At 38.1% G+C, this 27,362-nt stretch overlaps 1 protein-coding gene across 1 annotated transcript in view; it reads right to left on the bottom strand.

Moving 5' to 3' along the window:
- Positions 1-27,362, bottom strand: part of muskelin (muskelin 1) — a 231,598-nt gene that overhangs the window by 194,399 nt on the left and 9,837 nt on the right. Inside the window, exons 4-5 of the mRNA XM_067147381.2 lie at positions 10,940-11,138; positions 10,379-10,571 (exon numbers count right to left, since the gene is read on the bottom strand). Of these exons, the coding sequence (XP_067003482.1) occupies positions 10,379-10,571; positions 10,940-11,138 (392 nt within the window). The remainder of the gene's footprint in view (positions 1-10,378; positions 10,572-10,939; positions 11,139-27,362) is intronic.

Genomic DNA, 27,362 nt, shown 5'->3' on the forward strand with positions numbered 1-27,362 from the left:
TGTCATTCCTTATGCAGCGAGTCCCTGTTATGAATGGTGTGAAACTGTTGCTCATAGGGTCACTTGATGCATGCATTTCGGTGGGCTTGGCAGACTGATATGCAATAGCAAAATCTGGCTCGGTGAGGAAAGCAACGGGAAACTACTTCACTCTTCATTTCTCTAGTACGCATCTTCAGTGATGCCTAGGCCATCCATGACAGCTGACGGCGGAGCTGTTGAGGATCCAACCAGCCTTCGGGCTGAGTACTGAACATACATACATGCAGTGCCTGTCATAGTGTAACCTTCTTGCTTCAATTTGGTTGAAATTAACAATGTGGTTATTGGAAACAGAACTTGTCTTCTGTTGATTTAAAAGTTTATCATGTTATTTCAGGGAAACTGCTCTTGTTCATTGTAGCGGATCGACTTTAAATGTAGGCTGAGTGCTTCTAACAACAAATGTCAATGCAGAATGCTGGATGTATTGATTATCATTAGTAGTATTATGGTTGACAGTAAATTGATAGAGAAGACTAGTAAAAAAAAAAAAAAAAATAAAAAAAAAAAAAAATAAAATAAAATAAAATTAAGTATGCTAACAGAGAAAAGGAAAAGAAGACAAAAGAAAACAAATTAGGTAAGTAAAATGTGAAATTACTCCTCTTTCCCTCAATCTTATGAAGCAGGGTCTGTCACGTCATGTTGCGTTGTGTTGATGTGAGAACACTGTTATTAATCCTTAGCACTCACGCGACAGGCCATGCCCTACAACGAGAATATCCCACATAGATCCTATGTCAGGTATGATTTTCCTGGCTATGTAACTCCTTTTAAATCTAAGAATTTCATTTTTGTCCGTATTGAAGTGAGAATGGAAGATAGGAAACTTAAAAGGGTCCACCTTTTCAATACAATAAATGTTATAGTTTATTTACAACATATATTTACACTTGGAACTAGTTTCGACACTGTTTGGCGTCATCTTCAGCCAAAATATGGGAAATAGGCTAGCATGTAGACATTTATATTACACAAGGTGTTACATCAGTGTGAATAAGAGGGAATAAGAGGGAACACTGATGTAACACCTTGTGTAATATAAATGTCTACATGCTAGCCTATTTCCCATATTTTGGCTGAAGATGACGCCAAACAGTGTCGAAACTAGTTCCAAGTGTAAATATATGTTGTAAATAAACTATAACATTTATTGTATTGAAAAGGTGGACCCTTTTAAGTTTCCTATCTTCCATGTAACTCCTTTGTCGGGTTACGCGCGCATGAATTACAGGTACAGTAAACTACTGCCATCCTTCAGTGACAATTTGAAGCCATATATAACTATAATCTCTTTGAAATCAGGCTTTGTGCACATTCTTTGAAGACCATGTGAATTTGTAAACAGACGCTGTTTAGCAACATGGCGTCGTTCGAGCAGCGTAAGAAGGAAATAGCCAGAATTTTAGGTGAACGTGACAGTTTCAGCGATAATGAGAGTGATTTTCAATTAAGTAGTGAGGAAGATATTGCGGAACAAGATTGTGTTGGTGAGTTGAGTGATGAAGATCCCAATAATCAGAAAATTATGCTAAATGGCAGTGTTGGTACCTGTACTGATAGCTGGAGGAAATACCATGACACTGACTTGGACTTCAAAAGAACCTATTTACAGGTACGTCAGGTTATAAGCCATCGCAAGGCACTAAACCTAAGAGTGAACTTGACTTTTTCCAATTATTCATGACTGACGAGTTATCGTCGAAAATTTTGCGCGAGACTATGTGGTAAGCTAGTGTAAACATTCAAAAGGTTACACCCCACAGATATGAGTCTGTTACGAAGTCGTGGATAGATGTTACTCTTCCTGAATTCAAAACATTTTTAGATGTAATCCTAAATATGGAAATGAAAAGCAAGCCTGAATTACGACTTGAGACTGTTTATCAGCAATATTTGTATTTAAAAAAAGCCTGGATTGCATCCTGGCAAGTGCTTTGAGAAGTTCCACACAATGCACTATTACAGATAAAAAGTAACTGTCTGAGATAATTTCAGGCTTGAAAATCTTGAATACTGCACCTGAATATTGTATTGTACTTGTATTAGACTTATTTTGTGTTTGCGTTAGTTGATTTTTATATATATGCTGTCAATATGTTTGTGCTGTCTCTTATCCCTCTGCAAGCAGATTCTTAAATGGAGCTGGAGAGGCAGGAGTGTTCAGAAAAACAGGATTAAGGGTTAAGGCAAGGCAGCGGAGAAGGGGAAGGGAAGGGAATCGGAGGGGAAGTAGTAGTTTGCTGGTCTCATGCCATAATTGCTTTATTAGATTTTGATTCTGAATTAATTTTCATTATTTTGTCAAAGAGAATTTTCAAAAATTTCCTTCTGATTGAAGATACGATTATTTCTTTGTTCGAGTTGTATGGAAATATTCTCCAATACACTGAGTAAATCACTTATTAGCTATGTGAATGATGTCCAAGATAAAATGGAATGGGGGCAAAAGTTGCTCCAAGTTTTTAGATGAACTGTATAGAAGACTCCCTCCTAGTAAAAACGTGACCTGAGTAGGTCTTTAGTAAGACAGCATACGTAACAAGGGAAGTACTTGAACTGTGGGCAGGAGAAACTTTATATCCAATTGTACTGTGAACGATAATACTGGGGAGTGCCAGCCTCAGACACCCGAATAAACAGGTGGAATTTAAAAATACAGGAAAAAGAAGAAACAGAGAAATGAAAGAGCAAAAAATAGGGGGGGAGGAAATAGTTACTATAAAGAAAACAAACTTACTTCCTCTTTGTTCGTGCGCTGCATCTAACCGACTTGAGAGCTATGTACTGGCCAACTGTCTCAGCTGGTTGCTCAGTGCTGTGTACAGTGACAAGCGTAGGATCGTGCAACATGTTGAGGGGAAGAGAGGGAGGGATATGAAGGTCAAAGTCCTGTTGACTTCTGCTATTTTGATTGATGTATCTAGTGATAAGTTTTTTAAATAAATGGAAGAATGGAATTAAAGAGAATATTGGTTTTTCCAGTAATTTCACAAAGGGTTATAGGGAGGTACATTCAGGGAAACAGGGTGCGCTAGGCAGCGGTGTTAAGGGAACAGGTAACTGCAAATCAAGTAGGGATGACATAAAACTGTTAGTGCTCAACTATAGAAGTATTGTAAAGAAAGGAATAGAATTAATTTAATAGATATATACTTACCAGATATTGTAATAGGAGTTGAATCATGGCTGAGAAATGATATAATGGATGCAGAAATTTTCTCACGGAACTGGAGGGTGTATCGTAGAGATAGGATAGGAAAGGTAGGAGGGGGAGTATTCATTCTCATGAAAGAAGAATTTGTAAGCTACGAAAAAGTTAAAGATGACAAACGCGAAATTCTAGGGGTAAGGCTCATTTCTAAAGATAATAGGCAACTAGATGTCTTTGGAGTGTACAGACCAGGAAAGGGTAGCGCAGATGCTGATTCAGAATTATTTGATAAGATAATCAGCTATGTGGGAAACGATAAGGAAAGGAACGTGATCGTAGCAGGTGATCTCAATTTACCAAATGTCAATTGGGAAGGTAATGCGAACGACAGGAAGCATGACTAACAAATGGCAAATAAGTTAATATGGGAAGGCACCTGATTCAGAAAGTGATGGAACCAACTAGAGGGAAGAATATTCTGGATGTGGTGCTGGTAAAACCAGATGAGCTCTATAGAGAAACCGAAGTAATAGATGGTATTAGTGATCAAGAAGCTGTTTTTGTGGTAATTAAAAATAAATGTGAAAGAAAGGAAGAGATTAAAATTAGGACTGTTAGGCAGTACCATATGGCTGATAAAACAGGCATGAGAGAGTTTTTAATAAGCAACTATGATCGGTGGAAAACGGTAAATAAAAATGTAAACAGACTCTGGGATGGGTTTAAAGCAATTGTTGAGTAATGTGAAAATAGGTTTGTACCTTTAAAGGTGGTAAGGAATGATAAAGATCCACTATATTATAACAGGGAAGTAAAGAGACTAAGAAGGAGGTACAGGTTGGAAAGATATAGAGTTAGAAATGGCTGTGGAAGTAAGGAGAAATTGAAGGAACTTACTAGGAAATTGAATCTAGCAAAGAAGTCAGCGAAGGATAACATGATGGCAAGCATAATGGGCGGTTGTACAAATTTTAGTAAAAAAAGGAAGGGTATGTATAGGTACTTTAAGGCAAAAACAGGTTCCAAGAAGGACATTCCAGGAATCATTAATGAACAAGGAGAGTGTGTATGCGAGGATCTTCAAAAGGCAGAAATATTCAGTCAGCACTAATAGATTGTTGATTACAAGGATAATGTCCAGATAGAGGAGCTGACTAATACTAAAGAAGTATTAAAATTTACCTATGATAGCAATGACATTTACAGTAAGATACAAAAGTTGAAAACTAGAAAAGCAGCTGGAATTGATAAGGTTTCGGGGGATATACTAAAGACAATGGGTTGGGATATAGTACCATATCTGCAGTACTTGTTTGATTTTTGTTTGCATGAAGGAACTTTACCAAATGAATGGAGAGTTGCTATAGTAGCCCCTGTATATAAAGGAAAGGGTGATGGGCATAAAGCTGAAAATTACAGGCCAGTCAGTTTGACATGCATTGTATGTAAGCTTTGGGAAAGCATTCTTTCTGATTATATAAGACATGTTTGCAAAATTAATAAATGGTTTGACAGAAGGCAGTTTGGGTTTAGGAAAGGTTATTTCACTGAAGCCCAACCTGTAGGATTCCAGCAAGATATAGTAGATATCCTGGATTCAGGAGGTCAATTGGACTGTATTGCAATTGACTTATCTAAGGCATTTGATAGGATAGATCATGGGAGACTACTGGCAAAAATGAGTGCAATTGGACTTGACAAAAGAGTGACAGAATGGGTGGCTCTGTTTCTAGAAACAGAGAATTAGAGTAGGTGAAGCTTTATCTGTCCCTGTAAAAATTAAGAGGGGAATTCCTCAAGGCAGTATTACTGGACCTTTATGTTTTCTTATATATATCAATGATATGTGTAAAGAAGTGGAATCAGAGATAAGGCTTTTCGCACATGATGTTATTCTGTACAGAGTAATAAATAAGTTACAAGATTGTGAGCAACTGCAAAATGACCTCGATAATGTTCTGAGATGGACAGTAGGCAATGGTATGATGATAAACGGGGATAAAAGTCAGGTTGTGAGTTTCACAAATAGGAAAAGTCCTCTCAGTTTTAATTACTGTGTTGATGGGGTGAAAGTTCCCTTTGGAGATCATTGTAAATACCTAGGTATAAATATAAGGAAAGATCTTCATTGGGGTAATCACATAAATATGATTGTAAATAAAGAGTACAGATCTCAGCACATGGTTATGAGAGTATTTAGGGGTTGTAGTAAGGATGTAAAGGAGAGAGCATATTTGTCTCTGGTGAGACCTCAACTTGAGTATGGTTCCCGTGTATGGGACCCTTACCAGGATTACTTGATTCAGGAACTGGAAAAAATCCAAAGAAAAGCAGCTCGATTTGTTCTGGGCAATTTCCGACAAAAGAGTAGCGTTACAAAAATGTTGCAAAGTTTGGGCTGGGAAGACTTGGGAGAAAGGAGACGAGCTGCTCGACTAAGTGGTATGTTCCAAGCTGTCAGTGGAGAGATGGCGTGGGAGGACATCAGTAATGGAATAAGTTTGGATGGTGTCTTTAAAAGTAGGAAAGATCACAATATGAAGATAAAGTTGGAATTCAAGAGGACAAATTAGGGCAAATATTTGTTTATAGGAAGGGGTGTTAAGGATTGGAATAACTTACCAAGGGAGATGTTCAATAAATTTCCAATTTCTTTGCAATCGTTTAAGAAAAGGCTAGGAAAACAACAGATAGGGAATCTGCCACCTGGGCGACTGCCCTAAATGCAGATCAGTAGTGATTGATTGACTGATTTATTTGATTAATTATGAATCATGGATACCAGTCAGGAATGTGATGTTCTTCGGTAATGTTTTGCGTTTAAATATAACGTAGAGTTAGTTTACGGCCGACAGCAGTAAAGGCCAACAGCACGATACAACATTACTTTTTGTTGTCGGTAATTTTAATTAGAACAGCTTCCTTCTCTGAAACAGCAATATTCCTTGGCATGTCAAAATACACCGAGGTTTGGTCAGTACTGCCAATCTGCGAGAGGAGATTGGAATTCTGCTGCGTTAATCTGATCATATACCTGTGAAACTCTGTAACTTTATCGGAGAAGTCTTTAGGCATTTTTTGTCACAAAGATGTTTTCTGCCACAATGACAAGCTATTACGCCGCATAAACCGAGCAACCCACCTGTGAATTGCCTTGAATAAGTTCCCTGGAATATCGTGAGACTGCGCAATTTCCTGTGATTTTAGTTATAACATTTCGTGAGAAACACTGCAACCACTGTTCCACATCTCTCTTATCCATTTCAGTAATGCTTCCTTAATACCCAGGAATTTGCTCTGTTTTGGGCCATAAAATTCCACTTGCTGTGTTTTCCAATTCCTCATCTGTTTTTCATGAACAGAAAACTCCTGGTCCTGTTATTTTCTTCTGCGAATTTCACTACTTTTAGCCTGAATGAAGCCGTGTAACTGATAACTTTCCTCATGACAACTATTTACTAACGAGCTCCATACTGGTTGAGATCAGTCTGTGTATGGCAGTTACCCTTTCCATTTGTTACAGCAGACATGCATTCTCCTAATCTATAATCTTCACATCCGTATTGACGAACTACACAATTAGAAATAGGAAAGGATTTCCACCTATCAATACTTATTTATTGCACTTATTATGCTACAGTACCGGTTTCAACCCCCTACATAGGATCATCTTCAGCTAAACAATACATTCACATATATATCATGAAACTATGATTAAGATTACATTGTCTAGGGAATGACATATGATAAAAATTTGGTCACATCCAAATGGGGCATGTAGAAACGGGAACTGGCGTGTATGTCACTATGTGTGACGATGCAATTGTATGTCTATAATGATATGCTTTGGGTCTTAAAATTAGTTTATAAAACACTATCTCCACCTAAAACTAACTTATAAGTTATAAGTATGTAAGATAAAAACAATATATGTAGGAACATTTCATACACATGAACGTTCGTGTCTTGCGTGTTGTTCAGTTCATTGGTTGATTTCTGTGTTCAAGTCTTATTTACACATAGTTGTACACTTGGTTGCTGTTTCTGTAGCTTGAATGATATGATTTGCTTGTAAAATTGTCACGTATCTATAAAAGATTTTGTCTTCATGTATATACGTAGAGTAAAACACTTTTCAAGTTTAAAAAAGAGTGCCAGGCGTATGGATACAATTAGGCTAAAATACGTATATTCAGCTCTGCTGTGTGTTGAATCTTGTTAATAATAATAATGTTATTTGTTTTACGCCCCTTGAATCTTGTTGCTTTATGTTAAAATTGAATCATATTGTCCTGTAACGTCCGTAAAATTTGAGTGGCATTGGATTCAAAGTAGTGGCTCCTTTCCCATTTGTAGCTGTGCAGTGATGTTATAGTATTGTTATTGGTGTGGCACCAATAACAATGATGTAACATTGAGTAAAAACAACTGCTCGATATAATAAAATGTAGTACAAACACTGGCTTTGATTTAAATAAAGAGTTGGCTAGAATTACAGAAAAGCTAATGTCAATGTAATCAGGCAAAATCTTTAAATTAACTAAACTTGCTTGTGTTTCAATATCACAATGGATGCCACTATCATCTCTCGAAATAAGAAGCATTAAGAAGTGCAAAGTTACTCTACAGTTTAACAATGTACTTAATATCAGATTTTGTAGTTAATGATACGTTAATATCAGGATGTCTGTTTTCATGAGGTATCTTTTAAATGGTTCACCACAGACATTGCTAACTTATATACAAATCCTGTTCATGGCCCCAATATTACAGAAATGCATATTTATTCTTTTTGTCATTTTTCAAAGTAGGCCCCTATTTTATTTTAGGTCATTTTTTTACTTTTTGCATCATTGTTATGTCATTTTATGGAATTTATTAGAATACTTTATATGTTTTGAGTCATTTTCTCACATTAGTAATGCTTTATGATGCATTTTTTTCGTATGGTACTGGATATTAACGGAAATGAATGTGAGGATGAATACGAAGACATGAGAATCTTCAGAACTTTGTTCAACCCTTATTTCTTGGAATTTCTTGTCACACCTGCGCTTGCACCTAATCCGGAAGCGATGCTGAAATTGAGTGGGTAGAACAGTAGGCCCAGTAATGCAAGTCTAAGTACCTCAGTGCAACCATACATGTGCTAAGTGGATTTATGTTATCAGCCTCGATTGTTTTTCGAGTGTATTTAAAATGCCAAAGTTAAAGCCATCTAGGGCTGTTCATTTCAAACAAATAATTTAGGAACTCGGCAAGGATATTTTTTCCAAAATATGTGAAGTGAAAGTGGCAGGAGATAGGAGATTTACCATTCAGCAACTTATCGGTCATGATAAGCACATACATGGAGTCCAAAGTGTAGTAGTAAAAAAAAAGTTTCTCAATTGTTACTCTCACAGTCATCCTCCAATGGCGGTACCTCCCCTATGTTTTGTAAAGACGTGTGTGAAGCTTTAATTACTTCGAACATTCCACTCTGGAAATTGAACAATATTAAACTGAGAGATTTCTTAGAAAGGTATACGGGCCGCGTAATTCCGGATGAGTATACTCTGAGAAAGAACTATGTATCCCAATGTTATGAAGACATAATAAGAAATATCAGAGAAGTCTACAGAAACAAAATATTTGTTTCAATCAATGAAACCAGTGATGCAGAGAGCCGTTACATTGCCAATGTTATCGTGAGTACGTTAGAAGTAGATAGGCCTGGATAAATACTTTTGCTCACGACCAAAGTTCTGCAATCTGTGAACCATTCTATAATATGTCGCCTCTTCGATAAATCAATGGGACTACTATGGCCTGAGGGTGTAAGGTATGATGATGATCTGTCTACACTTTGTAACCGAAGCAACGCCTTACATAGTTAAAGCTGCCAATGTAATCAAAGCATTTTATTCAAAAATGGTACATGTAACCTGCCTAGCTCACGCTTTTCACAGAGTGGCCGAAGAAGTCAGATCAAATTTCCCTGAAGTTGACAAGCTTGTGTCCCTAACTACAAAGGTTTCTACTAAGGCTCCATCACGCAGGGAACTTTTCAGATCCCAAGTACCTGACATTCCATTACCACCGCAACCTGCATCACACAGTGGATCAACAACTATATTTACTATTGTGACCCCTTTCAGACATTGAAGAATGTAATAGATTCTTTCAACGTACAAGATGCCAAGGCCATTCAGATGGTTTAAGAATTGTTTTCGGATACGCAAATGGAGGGAAAACTAGAATGCAACGAAGCAAATTTCAGTTCCTTGTCGTCAATTATTACATGTCTTCAGGAGAGAGGTGTGGGTCTAGAAAAAGTGAACAATTTAGTCAGAACAACCACAGACGAATTAAAATGCATTCATGGCGAATCTGGTGTGGCAGTGTCGGACAAACTGAAACATATTATTGACAATAACTCTGGTTTTAATGTTTTGTGCTCCATCTCTCGGATTTTGGCGGGTGAAGATTTCAGCATTATTGGCATTGAAGAACAACTTACATTCAGTGATTTAGTGCACTTCAAGTATGCTCCAATAGCATCCGTAGACATTCAAAGTCCAAAAATGTGCTGGTCGACAATCGTCATTCTTTTTCCAGTGAGAATCTACGAATGGTCACTGTCATCTACTGTAACGTGGAGTGAAGCAAGCCTGCATAGCCTGTCATGTATTTGAAGTGTACATTTTTCTTATTACCTCTAATCCAATAAAAAATTTGAGTACCTAACGGCAAAATTCTCTTTTTTTTCTTCAGACGTTGCAGCCTTAAAGTTCCACATATCATGAAGTGTTATTTTCCTTGAAGAAAAGAACACAGAACTTTGAGTACCAAGCAACAGACTGAAATAATAACCAGTATTTGTGTGCAAATAATTTGTATTTGTCAAATAATAGTTAAATTATATTAGGTACCTATTAAGATCATTTTAAAATACAATGACATGGTCTGCATCTTTTGTGTGATGAAATATCAGTTTCATTCAAATTTTTAGGTCTTTTTTTAAGTTTTTGGGTCATTTTATGAGATATTTGCAGTCATTTTATAGGTCACTTTTTAAACATTTTTAGATAATCAAAATCAGGGCCCTGCTAATGAGTATTAAAATATACTTTCAAGTGACAAGCATCCATTATAATCAACAAAACTTTTAATATATAGTAATACATAAAATGCACTTACTTGAAACCGAATGTTCCATGAAGTGCTCTGTCCCTTCATAGTCACCACGAACAACTAATACATCATGAAGCTTACTCAAGAGTGGATCCTCTAACTGAACCTGAGTGTGTCTTTGTAATGCCTCGAATGCTTCTTGATAATTTTGTTGACGGAAATGTTTCAGGCACAGTCTAACCACTTCTCTCTCTCTGTACTGAGGAAACAGATTTTTTATAAGAAACACAGTATATATTGAAATTACTATTATAAAATTCAGTGACATTCTGTATGCTACTTAATTATGCAATTTAGGGATATTGAAATTACTGTTACAGAATTAATGACATTCTGTATGCTACTTAATTATACAATTAACTTATTAGAACCCTGAGGAGGGAAGAATTTTATTTCAATGCAATAATGTGAATATACAAAGTCTGTATTCAAAATGAGACAAACAAAAATAGGAAAATATATTTTAAATAATAAAAAATGAACCAACAAAAGAAAATTCACCGACACTGCAGATATGTTAACAAAATTGTTCAAGGTAAAATGAATTAGTTAAAAATATGTACATACTGTATTAAACCAGTCCACACAAGGCTTAACAATCTCCCAGTCATCTACACCTGTTAACTCCACAAACCAGATGCTGAAGTTAAAGCTGGGTCCCCACGACTGCAACGGCATTATTTTAATATATCGACATGGAAAAGGGCGATCTCCTACAGTGTGTCGTAAGTGGAATGTTTCTGCGGTGCTGTCATTCTTTAAACCACTGGAAAAAGAAATAAACTCAGCATCAACTGTATCTCAAAATTTACCTTTTAACTTTAAGCTTTAAACTACATATAGAATTATAGGAAACATAACATACATAAACCAGTCAGCTGTTTACTACCGTATCTATCATTTTCATGATGAAGCCAAACAGACATAGAGTAAATTCTAGTAAATATTGAAGTGCTTTATGTATCAATGCTTATAAATATGATGAAATATACTGATTTCACAACTCGTTTTATTTGTAACTAAATGAATCATCCAACGAGTGCTTTCAACTACTTAGAATATAATAAGGTTATTGGTTTTACATCAAACTAACTACATTTTTATAGTTTTGGAGACACCAAGGTCCCAGGATTTTTTCCACATAAGTTATTTTACGTGCCAGTGAATCTACTTGACAGGAGGCTGATATATTTGAGCACTTGCAAATACCACCAAACTGAGCCAGGATCAAACCCGCCAAGTTGGGATCAAATGGCCAACACTATACCACCTGAGCTACTCAGCTCAGCTTTCAACCATTTAATACTTATCTAAAGAGACAGCATTCAGAACAAGGAACAGAATACTAAACAAAATTCCATCTAAAAACAAATGTACCACAGAGATGTGGACCAATTCCGGCTGCTGGCACCAGACTTGCCCTCCAATGGATACTCGTTAAAGGATTTAAAGTGTACTCGTTCCGATTACGGGGCCTCGGATAAGTCCTGTATCGTTATTTTTCGTCACTACCTCCCATGCCGGGAGTGGGTAATTTGCACGCCTGCTGCCTTCCTAGGATGTGGTAGCCATTTCTCAGGCTCCCTCTCAGGAATCGAACCCTGATTCCCCGTTACAACCATGGTAGGCGCAGAAACTACCATTGACAGTTGATAAGGCAGACATTTGAAAGATGCGTTGCCGGTACGAGGACCGTGCGATCAGCCCAAAGTTATTCAGAGTCACCAAGGCAAACGGACCGGGCGAGCCGACAGATTGATTTTGATATAATAAAAGCGTCCCTTCCACTTCTGGTCGGGACTCTGTTTGCATGTATTAGCTCTAGAATGACCACAGTTATCCAAGTAAAGTGGTACGATCTAAGGAACCATAACTGATTTAATGAGCTATTCGCGGTTTCATCTTAATTTGGCTTGCACTGAGACATGCATGGCTTAATCTTTGAGACAAGCACGCTACTGGCAGAATCAACCAGGGAGCTGGCTAGCTCGAGAGCCGAAACCGAACGTCGTAGTTTATACATTCAAATTCAGTGAACACCTTAAATTCAACAATGAACAAACCAATCAAATTTTCAAAACAGAGTAAGCCTATACTGGTATACCAAACACATCCGGGTATTCAAACGTGGAATCTGCATATGGCAACTAATATCCATGCAAAGTGTGGTTGAAAAGTTGCAAATGCTGTTGGCTGAGACTACTATGTGAAACTAAAGAATATAAACATCCATTATCTGCTTTTACTAACACACATCTCCTCAGGGAACAAAAAACATTGAGAAAACTAGCTGAAGACTACTAATAAACATGGAAGGTGGCAAATTTCTGAACCAAATCAGAAGTTATTATCCTTGAATTCCACTCACACTTCCTCTTTTTGTCTCCATGGATCCCCTTCTATTTCAGCTACCATCTACCAACACTTTTCTAATAAATGATATTAGCTTTACATGGCACTAACTACTTTTACGGGTTTTCCGAGATGCCAAAATGCCGGAATTTAGTTCTTCAGGAGTTCCTTTACGTACCAGTATATCTACCAACATGAGGCCGACATATTAGAGCACCTTCAAATACCACCGGACTGAGCCACAATCGAACCTGCCAAGTTGGGGTCAGAAGGCCAGCACCTCAACCGTCTGAGCCACTCAGCCTAGCTAACACTTTTTTTGCTTACATACTAAATGCAAAGCTCTAACAATACAAATAATCCAAGAGAAAATTGTTGTTCTTATCTTGGTGACAAGTATAATATTTACTAAATAATCAGATCTTTCAACTGATACATATACCGTATTGTTAAAATGAGGTATGGATTAAACAAACTTTGCCCACCATGGTTGATCAAGAAATTCTCACAAAAAGAAAAGCTTCAAAATTCATATTCTGAGGGGGCTATATTACGTTTACTACCGTGCACACTGTACACTATTTCTCGACATGAACCCAATACCATCAATGTCATTAAATTTAACAAAAAAAAATCACTTTCCACAATAACAGAATCAAATGTAATCAAGGAAAGGCTAATGTACAAGACTGCAATTACAGGAAAGTAATAATGTGAGCTTCAACCAAAACACTATTGATTAATCCATTAACACACTTTTCACATTATAATAGAAATTTGTTGCCAATACGCTCCACTTTCATGGTTCCGATCCTATAGAGATGAAGAAAAAGTTTTGCACACAAAGCATATTCTGAAAAGTTTGGTGATACCACTTAACTTGTAAAGCTTTCATGCGGAGTTCTCTATGGAACAAAGGAAATGGAACAAGTTTGAAACACATGAAGGGTAGTATTAGACAAAGAATGAGGATAAGCTGGATAAGTCTCAACTAACCTTTTTAAGTGTATTCAAATGGGATAATACCAAGCATTTTTAATTCTGATTCAAGTATAGTCTACGTTATTGAAACTAGGCTTAGGAAATCAAAGATACAAAATTCATGATTCATTTGTTATTTCTACAGCTTTTCCCACATCTGTGGGGTCGCGGGTGCAAAATGCGTTGCACATGTTGATTTGGCCCGGTTTTACGGCCGGATGCCCTTCCTGACGCCAACACTATGGAGGGATGTAATCACTATTGCGTGTTTCTGTGGTGGTTGGTAGTGTGGTGTGTTGTCTGAATATGAAGAGAGAAGTGTTGGGACATACACAAACACCCAGTCCCCAAGCCAAAAGAATTAATCAGAAGCGATTAAAATCCCCAACATGGCCGGGAATCGAACCCAGGACCCTCTGAAATGAAGGGGAGTACGCTGACCATTCAGCCAACAAGTCGGACAATTATTATTAGCCTATTATTAAATAATAATATTTATTCTTCCTTAAATCACTGAGGTTGCCAAACTGACAAAGAATATCACACAATATAAATTTAGTAATCTAATACAATACAGAATAAAAGATAAATAATTGTAATGATAATGTAGAGAAAACAATCCTTAGTGACAAAGAAGCACATAAATTATAAAAGAAAAATACTTTAACTGATTTAATTAAGTGGGTAGAGCATAGAGGTGATGCCTCAAGATAGAGGCTTTTAATGTATATATGACCCACCTCACAATGGTCTCATTCGGCACCCCAAAGAGTCGTTAAGTAGGTGACCAGGAGGTTAGAAATGGTGCCCCTTGCACCCAGCATGAGTGTCGGTAAGTGGGTGACCAGTAGCTTAGAATTGGTGCCCCCTTGCAGCCAGCATGAGCACTATGACCTCGATGTAATCACGTTTGTACTTAGAGGTAATAGGGAATGGTTGGTAAATCATCATCTGGGTATCCTTCCAGCGGGCCGGGTAGGACTTTTGTGGACAATTACAAAGTTCCTCTTCTTTCACATCCTGCAGTGTTGTTCCTTTCTCGATAAGGTTTGCATTTATTTGGTCCAGCCACCTTCGTCTGGGACATCCAACAGGTCTCCTTCCAGGTACTGCCATTTCCAAGTATTGTCTGGGGGTTCTAGTCTCGTCCTTCCTTTGCACATGCCCAAACCATTTCAACCATGCAATGCGTAGTCTTTCTTCCATCATACAGGTCACTTTCATGTCATTTTTAAAGCACGCATTTCTAACTCTGTCTCTTCATGTTATTTGCATAGCAGATCATAAAAATTTCATTTCACATGCTTGAAGTTTGCTGGTGATTCTTCAATAAAACACAGGTCTCCAACCCATATGTCATGATTGGCAGGAGGTAAGATTTGAACATTGTTTGTTTGGCTTTTACAGGAACTGCTTTGTCTCACACTAGATTCCATATCTGATAGAAGAACGTGGAACATTTCGTCACTCCCACACTAGATTCCATACCTGATAGAAGAAAGTAGAACATTTCGTCACTCTGTTCTGGAATCCAATTCAACACTCCCCTGGTTCGATACAATACTTCCAAGATAGGTGAAGCTTTCTACACATTAAATTCTCTCTCCATCAAGTTTGAGGTCACATTCGCTGGGTGTGAATATATCCTCCTTTTTTCCCTTCGTCAACTTCAGCGGGCTGTTGTGCATATGATTCAAATCTGATTGTCGGATCCCTTGTTAAACAACTCTTCCACATCAAATACTTCTTTCATCTGTGAATAAGATGTAGTGATACTGGCCCTCCCCATAAGTCGTTACCAAAGCCTGCCTGGGATTGAACCCAGTGTATCTCCTTTTAATTTTTCATTTAGAAAATGCCATGTGTATCTTTTCATGTAAATCACTTCAAAATACGTGATATAGTTTGTGGAGATATATTCATTTTATGAGACAAAATTGTTTGTTTACGCAAAGGCTTGTGTCGAATCCTTGCACGAACAGAATTCAGGAATTCTTTTCTGTGTACACACCTAGGACAGCCCGATCTGACACGATCAATAGTTGCATCCGTTTGTTTAAACCAGGCCTTTCCAACTCAAGCACTTAGTGCTGGGGCACACCAGCGCTGCACTCAGCAGCACCATTCCCCTCCTTCCCCACCTACTCCACGCAGTACATTGTATTTTACATCAAGAACAATTATGAGCAAAAAACTTTTGCAACTTTAAATGTTATGGATACTGTGTCAAAATGTGTAAATTTCTGCAGAAAATAAGGTTTAAACCATCTGCAGTTCAAAGAATTTTTAAAAGATCTTGAGGCAGAATGTAGCGACATTCCCTTTTATTTAAAGTTGGCCCTTGTCTTCTTTTGGCTGATATCTTCATTTTTCGAAGTATCGGATCCCTTCCATTTTTTCTTTCCTTCCCACCCTCCATCCCCCAGGGGCTCTGAACTTCGGAACGTAGGTTGACGACCACGGGGGCCCTTAGCTGAGTCCTGGCATTGCTTCCACTTACTTGTGCCAGGCTCCTCACTTTCATCTATCCTGTCCGACCTCCCTTGGTCAACTCTTGTTCCTTTCCGACCCCGACGCTATTAGTTTTCCGAGGGCTAGGGAGTCTTTCATTTTCACGCCCTACGTGGCCCTTGTCTTCCTTTGGCTGATATCTTCATTTTTCGAAGTATCGGATCCCTTCCATTTTTTCTTTCCTTCCCATCCTCCATCCCCCAGGGGCTCTGAACTTCAGAGCGTGGGTTGGCGACCACGGGGCCCTTAGCTGAGTCCTGGCATTGCTTCCACTTACTTGTGCCAGGCTCCTCACTTTCATCTATCCTGTCCGACCTCCCTTGGTCAATTCTTGTTCTTTTCCGACCCCGATGCTATTAGGTTTGCGAGGGCTAGGGAGTCTTTCATTTTCACGCCCTTCGTGGCCCTTGTCTTCCTTTAACCGATATCTTCATTTTTCGAAGTGTCGGTTCTTTTTCTTTTTTCTTCGAATTAGTATTATATTAAGGATTGTTGCCCAATTGTATTTCCTCTAATAACAATAACCACCACCACCACCACCACCACCACCACCACCATCACCACCCTCTAATTAACGTCCCCCCTTTCTCTATTTATCATTTCTTTATCAATTACTACGGCAAGTTGTTTCGAGTTGAACCTCGTATTTCTTTCATTATTTCTTCCTATTTTTTAAATATATTTTTTATTTGGCTTTATTCTTTTTTAACGTTTTAAATTATTTTATAAAACCTATATATCCACTTTGAAATTTGATGAAATTAAATCCTACACTGTTTTCCTAGGACTTCATTCACGTCACCTTTTGCTCTTCGGCCGGAGAAACAAATGCCTACAAGACCTGCCTAGCAACGACTTTACATAAGCGAATATTTGACCTGCTTATGAACTTCAGCTATATTTGTTTTCGGCGCAAGATAGTGATGTTCTGTTTACTCTCTTGACTGTGATTATTGTGTTTTGAACATTTACTGAATTGCTACGTTATGATACAATGTTAATTTTTTGCCTGTATTCAATGTGCTAGTTGTTTTAAGATCTTAAGATGAGCTATTCGCGGTTTCATCTTAATTTGGCTTGCACTGAGACATGCATGGCTTAATCTTTGAGACAAGCACGCTACTGGCAGAATCAACCAGGGAGCTGGCTAGCTCGAGAGCCGAAACCGAACGTCGTAGTTTATACATTCAAATTCAGTGAACACCTTAAATTCAACAATGAACAAACCAATCAAATTTTCAAAACAGAGTAAGCCTATACTGGTATACCAAACACATCCGGGTATTCAAACGTGGAATCTGCATATGGCAACTAATATCCATGCAAAGTGTGGTTGAAAAGTTGCAAATGCTGTTGGCTGAGACTACTATGTGAAACTAAAGAATATAAACATCCATTATCTGCTTTTACTAACACACATCTCCTCAGGGAACAAAAAACATTGAGAAAACTAGCTGAAGACTACTAATAAACATGGAAGGTGGCAAATTTCTGAACCAAATCAGAAGTTATTATCCTTGAATTCCACTCACACTTCCTCTTTTTGTCTCCATGGATCCCCTTCTATTTCAGCTACCATCTACCAACACTTTTCTAATAAATGATATTAGCTTTACATGGCACTAACTACTTTTACGGGTTTTCCGAGATGCCAAAATGCCGGAATTTAGTTCTTCAGGAGTTCCTTTACGTACCAGTATATCTACCAACATGAGGCCGACATATTAGAGCACCTTCAAATACCACCGGACTGAGCCACAATCGAACCTGCCAAGTTGGGGTCAGAAGGCCAGCACCTCAACCGTCTGAGCCACGCAGCCTAGCTAACACTTTTTTTGCTTACATACTAAATGCAAAGCTCTAACAATACAAATAATCCAAGAGAAAATTGTTGTTCTTATCTTGGTGACAAGTATAATATTTACTAAATAATCAGATCTTTCAACTGATACATATACCGTATTGTTAAAATGAGGTATGGATTAAACAAACTTTGCCCACCATGGTCGATCAAGAAATTCTCACAAAAAGAAAAGCTTCAAAATTCATATTCTGAGGGGGCTATATTACGTTTACTACCGTGCACACTGTACACTATTTCTCGACATGAACCCAATACCATCAATGTCATTAAATTTAACAAAAAAAAAATCACTTTCCACAATAACAGAATCAAATGTAATCAAGGAAAGGCTAATGTACAAGACTGCAATTACAGGAAAGTAATAATGTGAGCTTCAACCAAAACACTATTGATTAATCCATTAACACACTTTTCACATTATAATAGAAATTTGTTGCCAATACGCTCCACTTTCATGGTTCCGATCCTATAGAGATGAAGAAAAAGTTTTGCACACAAAGCATATTCTGAAAAGTTTGGTGATACCACTTAACTTGTAAAGCTTTCATGCGGAGTTCTCTATGGAACAAAGGAAATGGAACAAGTTTGAAACACATGAAGGGTAGTATTAGACAAAGAATGAGGATAAGCTGGATAAGTCTCAACTAACCTTTTTAAGTGTATTCAAATGGGATAATACCAAGCATTTTTAATTCTGATTCAAGTATAGTCTACGTTATTGAAACTAGGCTTAGGAAATCAAAGATACAAAATTCATGATTCATTTGTTATTTCTACAGCTTTTCCCACATCTGTGGGGTCGCGGGTGCAAAATGCGTTGCACATGTTGATTTGGCCCGGTTTTACGGCCGGATGCCCTTCCTGACGCCAACACTATGGAGGGATGTAATCACTATTGCGTGTTTCTGTGGTGGTTGGTAGTGTGGTGTGTTGTCTGAATATGAAGAGAGAAGTGTTGGGACATACACAAACACCCAGTCCCCAAGCCAAAAGAATTAATCAGAAGCGATTAAAATCCCCAACATGGCCGGGAATCGAACCCAGGACCCTCTGAAATGAAGGGGAGTACGCTGACCATTCAGCCAACAAGTCGGACAATTATTATTAGCCTATTATTAAATAATAATATTTATTCTTCCTTAAATCACTGAGGTTGCCAAACTGACAAAGAATATCACACAATATAAATTTAGTAATCTAATACAATACAGAATAAAAGATAAATAATTGTAATGATAATGTAGAGAAAACAATCCTTAGTGACAAAGAAGCACATAAATTATAAAAGAAAAATACTTTAACTGATTTAATTAAGTGGGTAGAGCATAGAGGTGATGCCTCAAGATAGAGGCTTTTAATGTATATATGACCCACCTCACAATGGTCTCATTCGGCACCCCAAAGAGTCGTTAAGTAGGTGACCAGGAGGTTAGAAATGGTGCCCCTTGCACCCAGCATGAGTGTCGGTAAGTGGGTGACCAGTAGCTTAGAATTGGTGCCCCCTTGCAGCCAGCATGAGCACTATGACCTCGATGTAATCACGTTTGTACTTAGAGGTAATAGGGAATGGTTGGTAAATCATCATCTGGGTATCCTTCCAGCGGGCCGGGTAGGACTTTTGTGGACAATTACAAAGTTCCTCTTCTTTCACATCCTGCAGTGTTGTTCCTTTCTCGATAAGGTTTGCATTTATTTGGTCCAGCCACCTTCGTCTGGGACATCCAACAGGTCTCCTTCCAGGTACTGCCATTTCCAAGTATTGTCTGGGGGTTCTAGTCTCGTCCTTCCTTTGCACATGCCCAAACCATTTCAACCATGCAATGCGTAGTCTTTCTTCCATCATACAGGTCACTTTCATGTCATTTTTAAAGCACGCATTTCTAACTCTGTCTCTTCATGTTATTTGCATAGCAGATCATAAAAATTTCATTTCACATGCTTGAAGTTTGCTGGTGATTCTTCAATAAAACACAGGTCTCCAACCCATATGTCATGATTGGCAGGAGGTAAGATTTGAACATTGTTTGTTTGGCTTTTACAGGAACTGCTTTGTCTCACACTAGATTCCATATCTGATAGAAGAACGTGGAACATTTCGTCACTCCCACACTAGATTCTATACCTGATAGAAGAAAGTAGAACATTTCGTCACTCTGTTCTGGAATCCAATTCAACACTCCCCTGGTTCGATACAATACTTCCAAGATAGGTGAAGCTTTCTACACATTAAATTCTCTCTCCATCAAGTTTGAGGTCACATTCGCTGGGTGTGAATATATCCTCCTTTTTCCCCTTCGTCAACTTCAGCGGGCTGTTGTGCATATGATTCAAATCTGATTGTCGGATCCCTTGTTAAACAACTCTTCCACATCAAATACTTCTTTCATCTGTGAATAAGATGTAGTGATACTGGCCCTCCCCATAAGTCGTTACCAAAGCCTGCCTGGGATTGAACCCAGTGTATCTCCTTTTAATTTTTCATTTAGAAAATGCCATGTGTATCTTTTCATGTAAATCACTTCAAAATACGTGATATAGTTTGTGGAGATATATTCATTTTATGAGACAAAATTGTTTGTTTACGCAAAGGCTTGTGTCGAATCCTTGCACGAACAGAATTCAGGAATTCTTTTCTGTGTACACACCTAGGACAGCCCGATCTGACACGATCAATAGTTGCATCCGTTTGTTTAAACCAGGCCTTTCCAACTCAAGCACTTAGTGCTGGGGCACACCAGCGCTGCACTCAGCAGCACCATTCCCCTCCTTCCCCACCTACTCCACGCAGTACATTGTATTTTACATCAAGAACAATTATGAGCAAAAAACTTTTGCAACTTTAAATGTTATGGATACTGTGTCAAAATGTGTAAATTTCTGCAGAAAATAAGGTTTAAACCATCTGCAGTTCAAAGAATTTTTAAAAGATCTTGAGGCAGAATGTAGCGACATTCCCTTTTATTTAAAGTTGGCCCTTGTCTTCTTTTGGCTGATATCTTCATTTTTCGAAGTATCGGATCCCTTCCATTTTTTCTTTCCTTCCCACCCTCCATCCCCCAGGGGCTCTGAACTTCGGAACGTAGGTTGACGACCACGGGGGCCCTTAGCTGAGTCCTGGCATTGCTTCCACTTACTTGTGCCAGGCTCCTCACTTTCATCTATCCTGTCCGACCTCCCTTGGTCAACTCTTGTTCCTTTCCGACCCCGACGCTATTAGTTTTCCGAGGGCTAGGGAGTCTTTCATTTTCACGCCCTACGTGGCCCTTGTCTTCCTTTGGCTGATATCTTCATTTTTCGAAGTATCGGATCCCTTCCATTTTTTCTTTCCTTCCCATCCTCCATCCCCCAGGGGCTCTGAACTTCAGAGCGTGGGTTGGCGACCACGGGGCCCTTAGCTGAGTCCTGGCATTGCTTCCACTTACTTGTGCCAGGCTCCTCACTTTCATCTATCCTGTCCGACCTCCCTTGGTCAATTCTTGTTCTTTTCCGACCCCGATGCTATTAGGTTTGCGAGGGCTAGGGAGTCTTTCATTTTCACGCCCTTCGTGGCCCTTGTCTTCCTTTAACCGATATCTTCATTTTTCGAAGTGTCGGTTCTTTTTCTTTTTTCTTCGAATTAGTATTATATTAAGGATTGTTGCCCAATTGTATTTCCTCTAATAACAATAACCACCACCACCACCACCACCATCACCACCCTCTAATTAACGTCCCCCCTTTCTCTATTTATCATTTCTTTATCAATTACTACGGCAAGTTGTTTCGAGTTGAACCTCGTATTTCTTTCATTATTTCTTCCTATTTTTTAAATATATTTTTTATTTGGCTTTATTCTTTTTTAACGTTTTAAATTATTTTATAAAACCTATATATCCACTTTGAAATTTGATGAAATTAAATCCTACACTGTTTTCCTAGGACTTCATTCACGTCACCTTTTGCTCTTCGGCCGGAGAAACAAATGCCTACAAGACCTGCCTAGCAACGACTTTACATAAGCGAATATTTGACCTGCTTATGAACTTCAGCTATATTTGTTTTCGGCGCAAGATAGTGATGTTCTGTTTACTCTCTTGACTGTGATTATTGTGTTTTGAACATTTACTGAATTGCTACGTTATGATACAATGTTAATTTTTTGCCTGTATTCAATGTGCTAGTTGTTTTAAGATCTTCGCAAATTGGCTGATGATGACACTTAAAATGTGTTGAAACCGGTCCCATTAAACAGGTTGTAACTACTTTTTACCATCTTATTACGGAGTATTGAAAGGTGGATCCTAACCTATAATATTGTACATCTTATTCCCTTTTATTGTATTGTGCGCTGGTTAAGTTGTGCGAAAGTGCTAGCAACCTTCTTTGCAATAGAAGAAATTGCTCTGTTCATGGAGATGAAAGGTTCTCCACAACCAACCTTGCGGATTGAACAATGGGCAGCTGACCTCGCTTTCTTGGCGGACATAAAGTGTTTTTTGAATGATTTAAATATTTCATTGCAAGGGAGAAACACGATTAGCATCATGTGTGATAGAATTAAGGCTTTCAAAATGCAGAGTTTGTTATTGAAAAGTCAGCTTGAAGCCGGAAATTTTGACTATTTTACTTCATTAAAATCATTACATTTGTCTACTTACAAAAATCTTAGAGACTATCAGACGTCATTACAGACTTTGCACCATGAATTCAATGTCCAATTCAAAGAAATGAATGATATGGCACCTCAACTTGAAATATTTATGATCCCATTTTCAGCGCGTCCTGAAAAATCACCATATTTCCAAACAGGGCTGATAAAACTACAGTGCAACGCAATCCTAAAGGACAGGTACTACTACTACAATGGTAATTCAATTTCCTTTTATACAGGTGTTCATCCACAAGAATTTCCCAAACTTCATGCACTTGCCTTAAAATTTACGTCAATGTTCGGTTCAACTTAGGCGAGTGAAATGAATTACAAAATATTTAAATTTATCTGGATAAAACATTTAATAAAGACCGCAACCTTAATGACGACACGGAGATTAAGAGTTCTTTATACACATTAATACCTAAGTTATTGAAAACAGTTATCCCAAATCAAAAGAAAATTCTGCATATATTAAAAGTTGCCAATTCAACAACTCCATCTACCCACCCGAATACTAAACCTACAATTTCCCCTCCGAATAATCCCCCTCCCGTACCAATACCAATACGTATTACTCAGCCCAATTCTTCCCTCCCTCAACCCCCCCCCCCCTCCGCCACACCCATACAATACGCGTAGCAGGAACGCCAGTCAGACTAACGCTAATAACAGAACACGATAGACACACTATGGCATTCGATTAAGTATCCATTTTTACGTAACCCATAACACTATACAATCACATCCATTATTTATACATACACATTAAATGCGTTTTATATTTCTTCACAGTTTATCAACATTCTAACCATTGAGATTTACACAACAAATGGGAAGACTACTGTTATAGTGATAAATATTCCAATTAGTACATCGGAAAAATTTTCAACGTATATTCCATTTTAACGTATTCTCACCTGAATGTGTTTTAACCAATTTAACTCAAGAAGAAACACCAAATGTTCATTCCTGATCTAATTTTCTACAATAGGGACATATGTTTTATACATATTTTATTCTTCAAATCTACTTGGTGGTTAACACGACAATAATATTAACTTTCACCAAAAAGTTAAAAGAAGAGGATCCATTTCAATTCCAGACGAATGCCGATTAAAAAACTTCTCACCAATATAAAGATATATTTATAGACAATACTGTAAAACTGTACTACAATAGTTTTAACTTGTGTTTGTAACATTCACGTCAAACTTTTTAATTATGATATTGAAAATAACTTTTAACATCACAACGTCTCATTCCAATTTTATATGACTAATAATTGTAAACAGTCTTAATTGTAATTATTTGTTTTAAGGTTATCCATTGTGCTGATGATGCCCATTAAGAAGGGCGAAACATGTTCACGATCTTTCTATGCGAGCTTGTTGTGTACATATCAAACATATCTCAGCCACACCAACAACAATAAATATAACATCACTGCACAGCGACAAATGGAAAAGGAGCCACTACTTTGAACCCAATGTCACTCAAATTTTATGGACATCACAGGACAACATGATTTGATTTTAACATAAGGCAATACACACAGCAGAGCTGAACATATTTTAGCTTAATTTTATCCATACGTCTGGCACCTTTTTAAAATTGGAAAGTGTTTTATTCTATGTACATACATGAAGACAAAATCTTTTACTTATACAATTTTACAAGCAAACCATATCATTTAAACTCCAGAAACAGCAGCTGAGTGTAAGTAAGACTTGAACATGGGAGTCAGCCGATTAATTGAAAAACAAGCAAGACACGAACGTTCATGTGCATGAAGTGCTCCCATATATTGTATTCATCTTGTACATATAACTTAGTTTTAAGTAGAGATGTGTTTTATCAACTAATTTTAAGACCTTAAACATACTATTTTAGACATACAATGCATTGTTGTACATAGTGACATATATGCCAGTTCACGTTACGACATGCCCCATTTGGATGTGACCAAATGTTTATTAAGATGTACAATATTAAAGGGAAGGATCCACCTTTCAATACTCCGTAGTAAAAAGTAGTTACAACCTGTTTAATGGGACCGGTTTCAACACATTTAGAGTGTCATCATCAGCCAATTAGCGAAGATCTTAAAAAAAACTAACATATTAAACACAGGCAAAATATTAACATTGTATCACATCGTGGCAATTCAATGTGATGTGATACAATGTTAATATTTTGCCTGTGTTTAATATGTTAGTTATTTTTAAGATCTTCGCTAATTGGCTGATGATGACACTCTAAATGTGTTGAAACCGGTCCCATTAAACAGGTTGTAACTACTTTTTACTACGGAGTATTGAAAGGTGGATCCTTCCCTTTAATATTGTACATCTTATTTTCTCTATTCAATACGGAACAATCATGAAGTTTTTAACTTTAAAACAAATGTTTATTATCGTATGGCATTCCTTTGACAATACAATCTTAATCATAGCTTCATCACATAGATATGTATGTATGGTTCAGCTGAAGATGACCTTATGTAAAGGATCGAAACCGGACCTTAGCATAATAAGTGCAATAAACAAGTATTGATAGGTGGAAATCCTTTCCTATTTCTAATTGTGTAATTCGTCAATACGGAAATGAAGATTATAGATTACAGACCCAATATTGGTAAATCAGTTGCCGCAAAATGCCAACAATAAACTTAAACGCTAAAAGTACATTAAGACAAGCGCAATGTATGTAGAGAATTTTTTTTTTTTTTTTTTTTTTTTTTTGGTAGTTGCTTTGCGTCGCACCGACACAGATAGGTCTTGTGGAGACGATGGGATAGGAAAGGCCTAGGAGTTGGAAGGAAGCGGCCGTGGCCTTAAGGTACAGCGCCATCATTTACCTGGTGTGAAAATGAGAAATCACGGAAAACCATTTTCAGGGCTGCCGACAGTGGGGTTCGAACCTACTATCTCACGAATACTGGATACTGGCCGCACTTAAGCTACTGCAGCTATTGAGCTCGGTCAGAATAAATTGTTTGTTTGTGTGTTCACAGAATTGTCATAAATAATATTGTTTTCGTAAGCTGCGTGTTGACTTGACGACCTGTGGTTCTGCCTCTGCCACTTCCCCTTCTTCCCCCACCACCTCGTCGGGGCTGCTGCCGGGGCCAGTCGGGGCCAGTCGGGGCCATGGGAGCACCTCAGTTGGAACCGTTTGGTTTAAACCATGCTACTGTCCGAAACACAAATCACTGGTGGTTTTTTTTTTTTTACATGTTGCTATACTACCAATATAAATGGTCTGTTATTGGACATTATAAATTTTCCAGCTAACTCATTCCTGGTTGCCAGCGTTTCGCCCCCGTGTGCTAGGCTGGGCTCATCAGTTGGTACCTAGCACACCTACCAAGACGCATGGCTAGTGCATACCGTGGAGGCCACTGCGTAGGCTAATTGTAGCCACCGGCAGTGCCAATGCACTATGACAGACTTTGTCTCATTACCAAAGATTGATGCCTGCTTGGCCATCAGATGATAAAGATGTTGATTCCCATAGGGAACCTGAAACATTTGTTCCGAATGAGTAAATTTATAATACCAATATAAATGGTCTGTTATTGGACATTATAAATTTTCCAGCTAACTCATTCCTGGTTGCCAGCGTTTCGCCGGTGGCTACAATTAGCCTACGCAGTGGCCTCCACGGTATGCACTAGCCATGCGTCTTGGTAGGTGTGCTAGGTACCAACTGATGAGCCCAGCCTAGCACACGGGGGCGAAACACTGGCAACCAGGAATGAGTTAGCTGGAAAATTTATAATGTCCAATAACAGACCATTTATATTGGTATTATAAATTTACTCATTCGGAACAAATGTTTCAGGTTCCCTATGGGAATCAACATCTTTATCATGTTGCTATACGTCGCACTGACACAGATAGGTCTTATGACAATGGGATTGGAAAGGTTTACAAGTTGGAAGAAGCAGCCATGGCCTTAATTAAGGTACAGCCCCAGCATTTGCCTGATGTGAAAATTGGAAACCACGGGACACCATCTTCAGGACTGCCGACAGTGGGATTTGAACCCACTATCTCTCAAATGCAAGCTCACAGCTGCATACCCCTAACCACATGGCTAACTTGCTCGGTACACTAATCATTCATTGATACCGAAAGGTTTCAGCTTAGTTTTTTTTTTTTCTCCATTTATTGCTTTCTGCAACGAAATAACACCAATATAGCGATACGATTCTCATACACTCCCCACTCCATCTTTCACTGCTGCCTGCTGTTGGCACATTGCAATCTGGTTACTGGCAGAGTCGTGAAGGTCACTTTGTGGACGACCACATACAGCGTTGCCATGCTTCTTTATTCACAATTACCATATTACAGCCCGTTCAGATTTTGCCAATAGAATTTACAGCAGTACTGTGTATTTCCCGTTTGTTGCTTTTCTTTTCCACTAAACCGTGAGGGGAGTAATGAAGATCAAAACTATTGCCTTCCAAGCCCCAAAAGCTTAAGATGTATAACCATGTAGTGTGCAAAAATGATGACTTGAAGAGAAAACGAAGTGGCAAAGCAGATTGTAGTTGGGCAGAAAAAATGCATTCTGACTTATGGACCACGTCATAAAGAGAAAGCTTTGTGAATCGGGATCGGAAATGCAATGGTGAGGATGAA

Source organism: Anabrus simplex, chromosome 5, assembly GCF_040414725.1.
Source record: "Anabrus simplex isolate iqAnaSimp1 chromosome 5, ASM4041472v1, whole genome shotgun sequence".
Taxonomy (NCBI): Eukaryota; Metazoa; Arthropoda; class Insecta; order Orthoptera; family Tettigoniidae; genus Anabrus; species Anabrus simplex.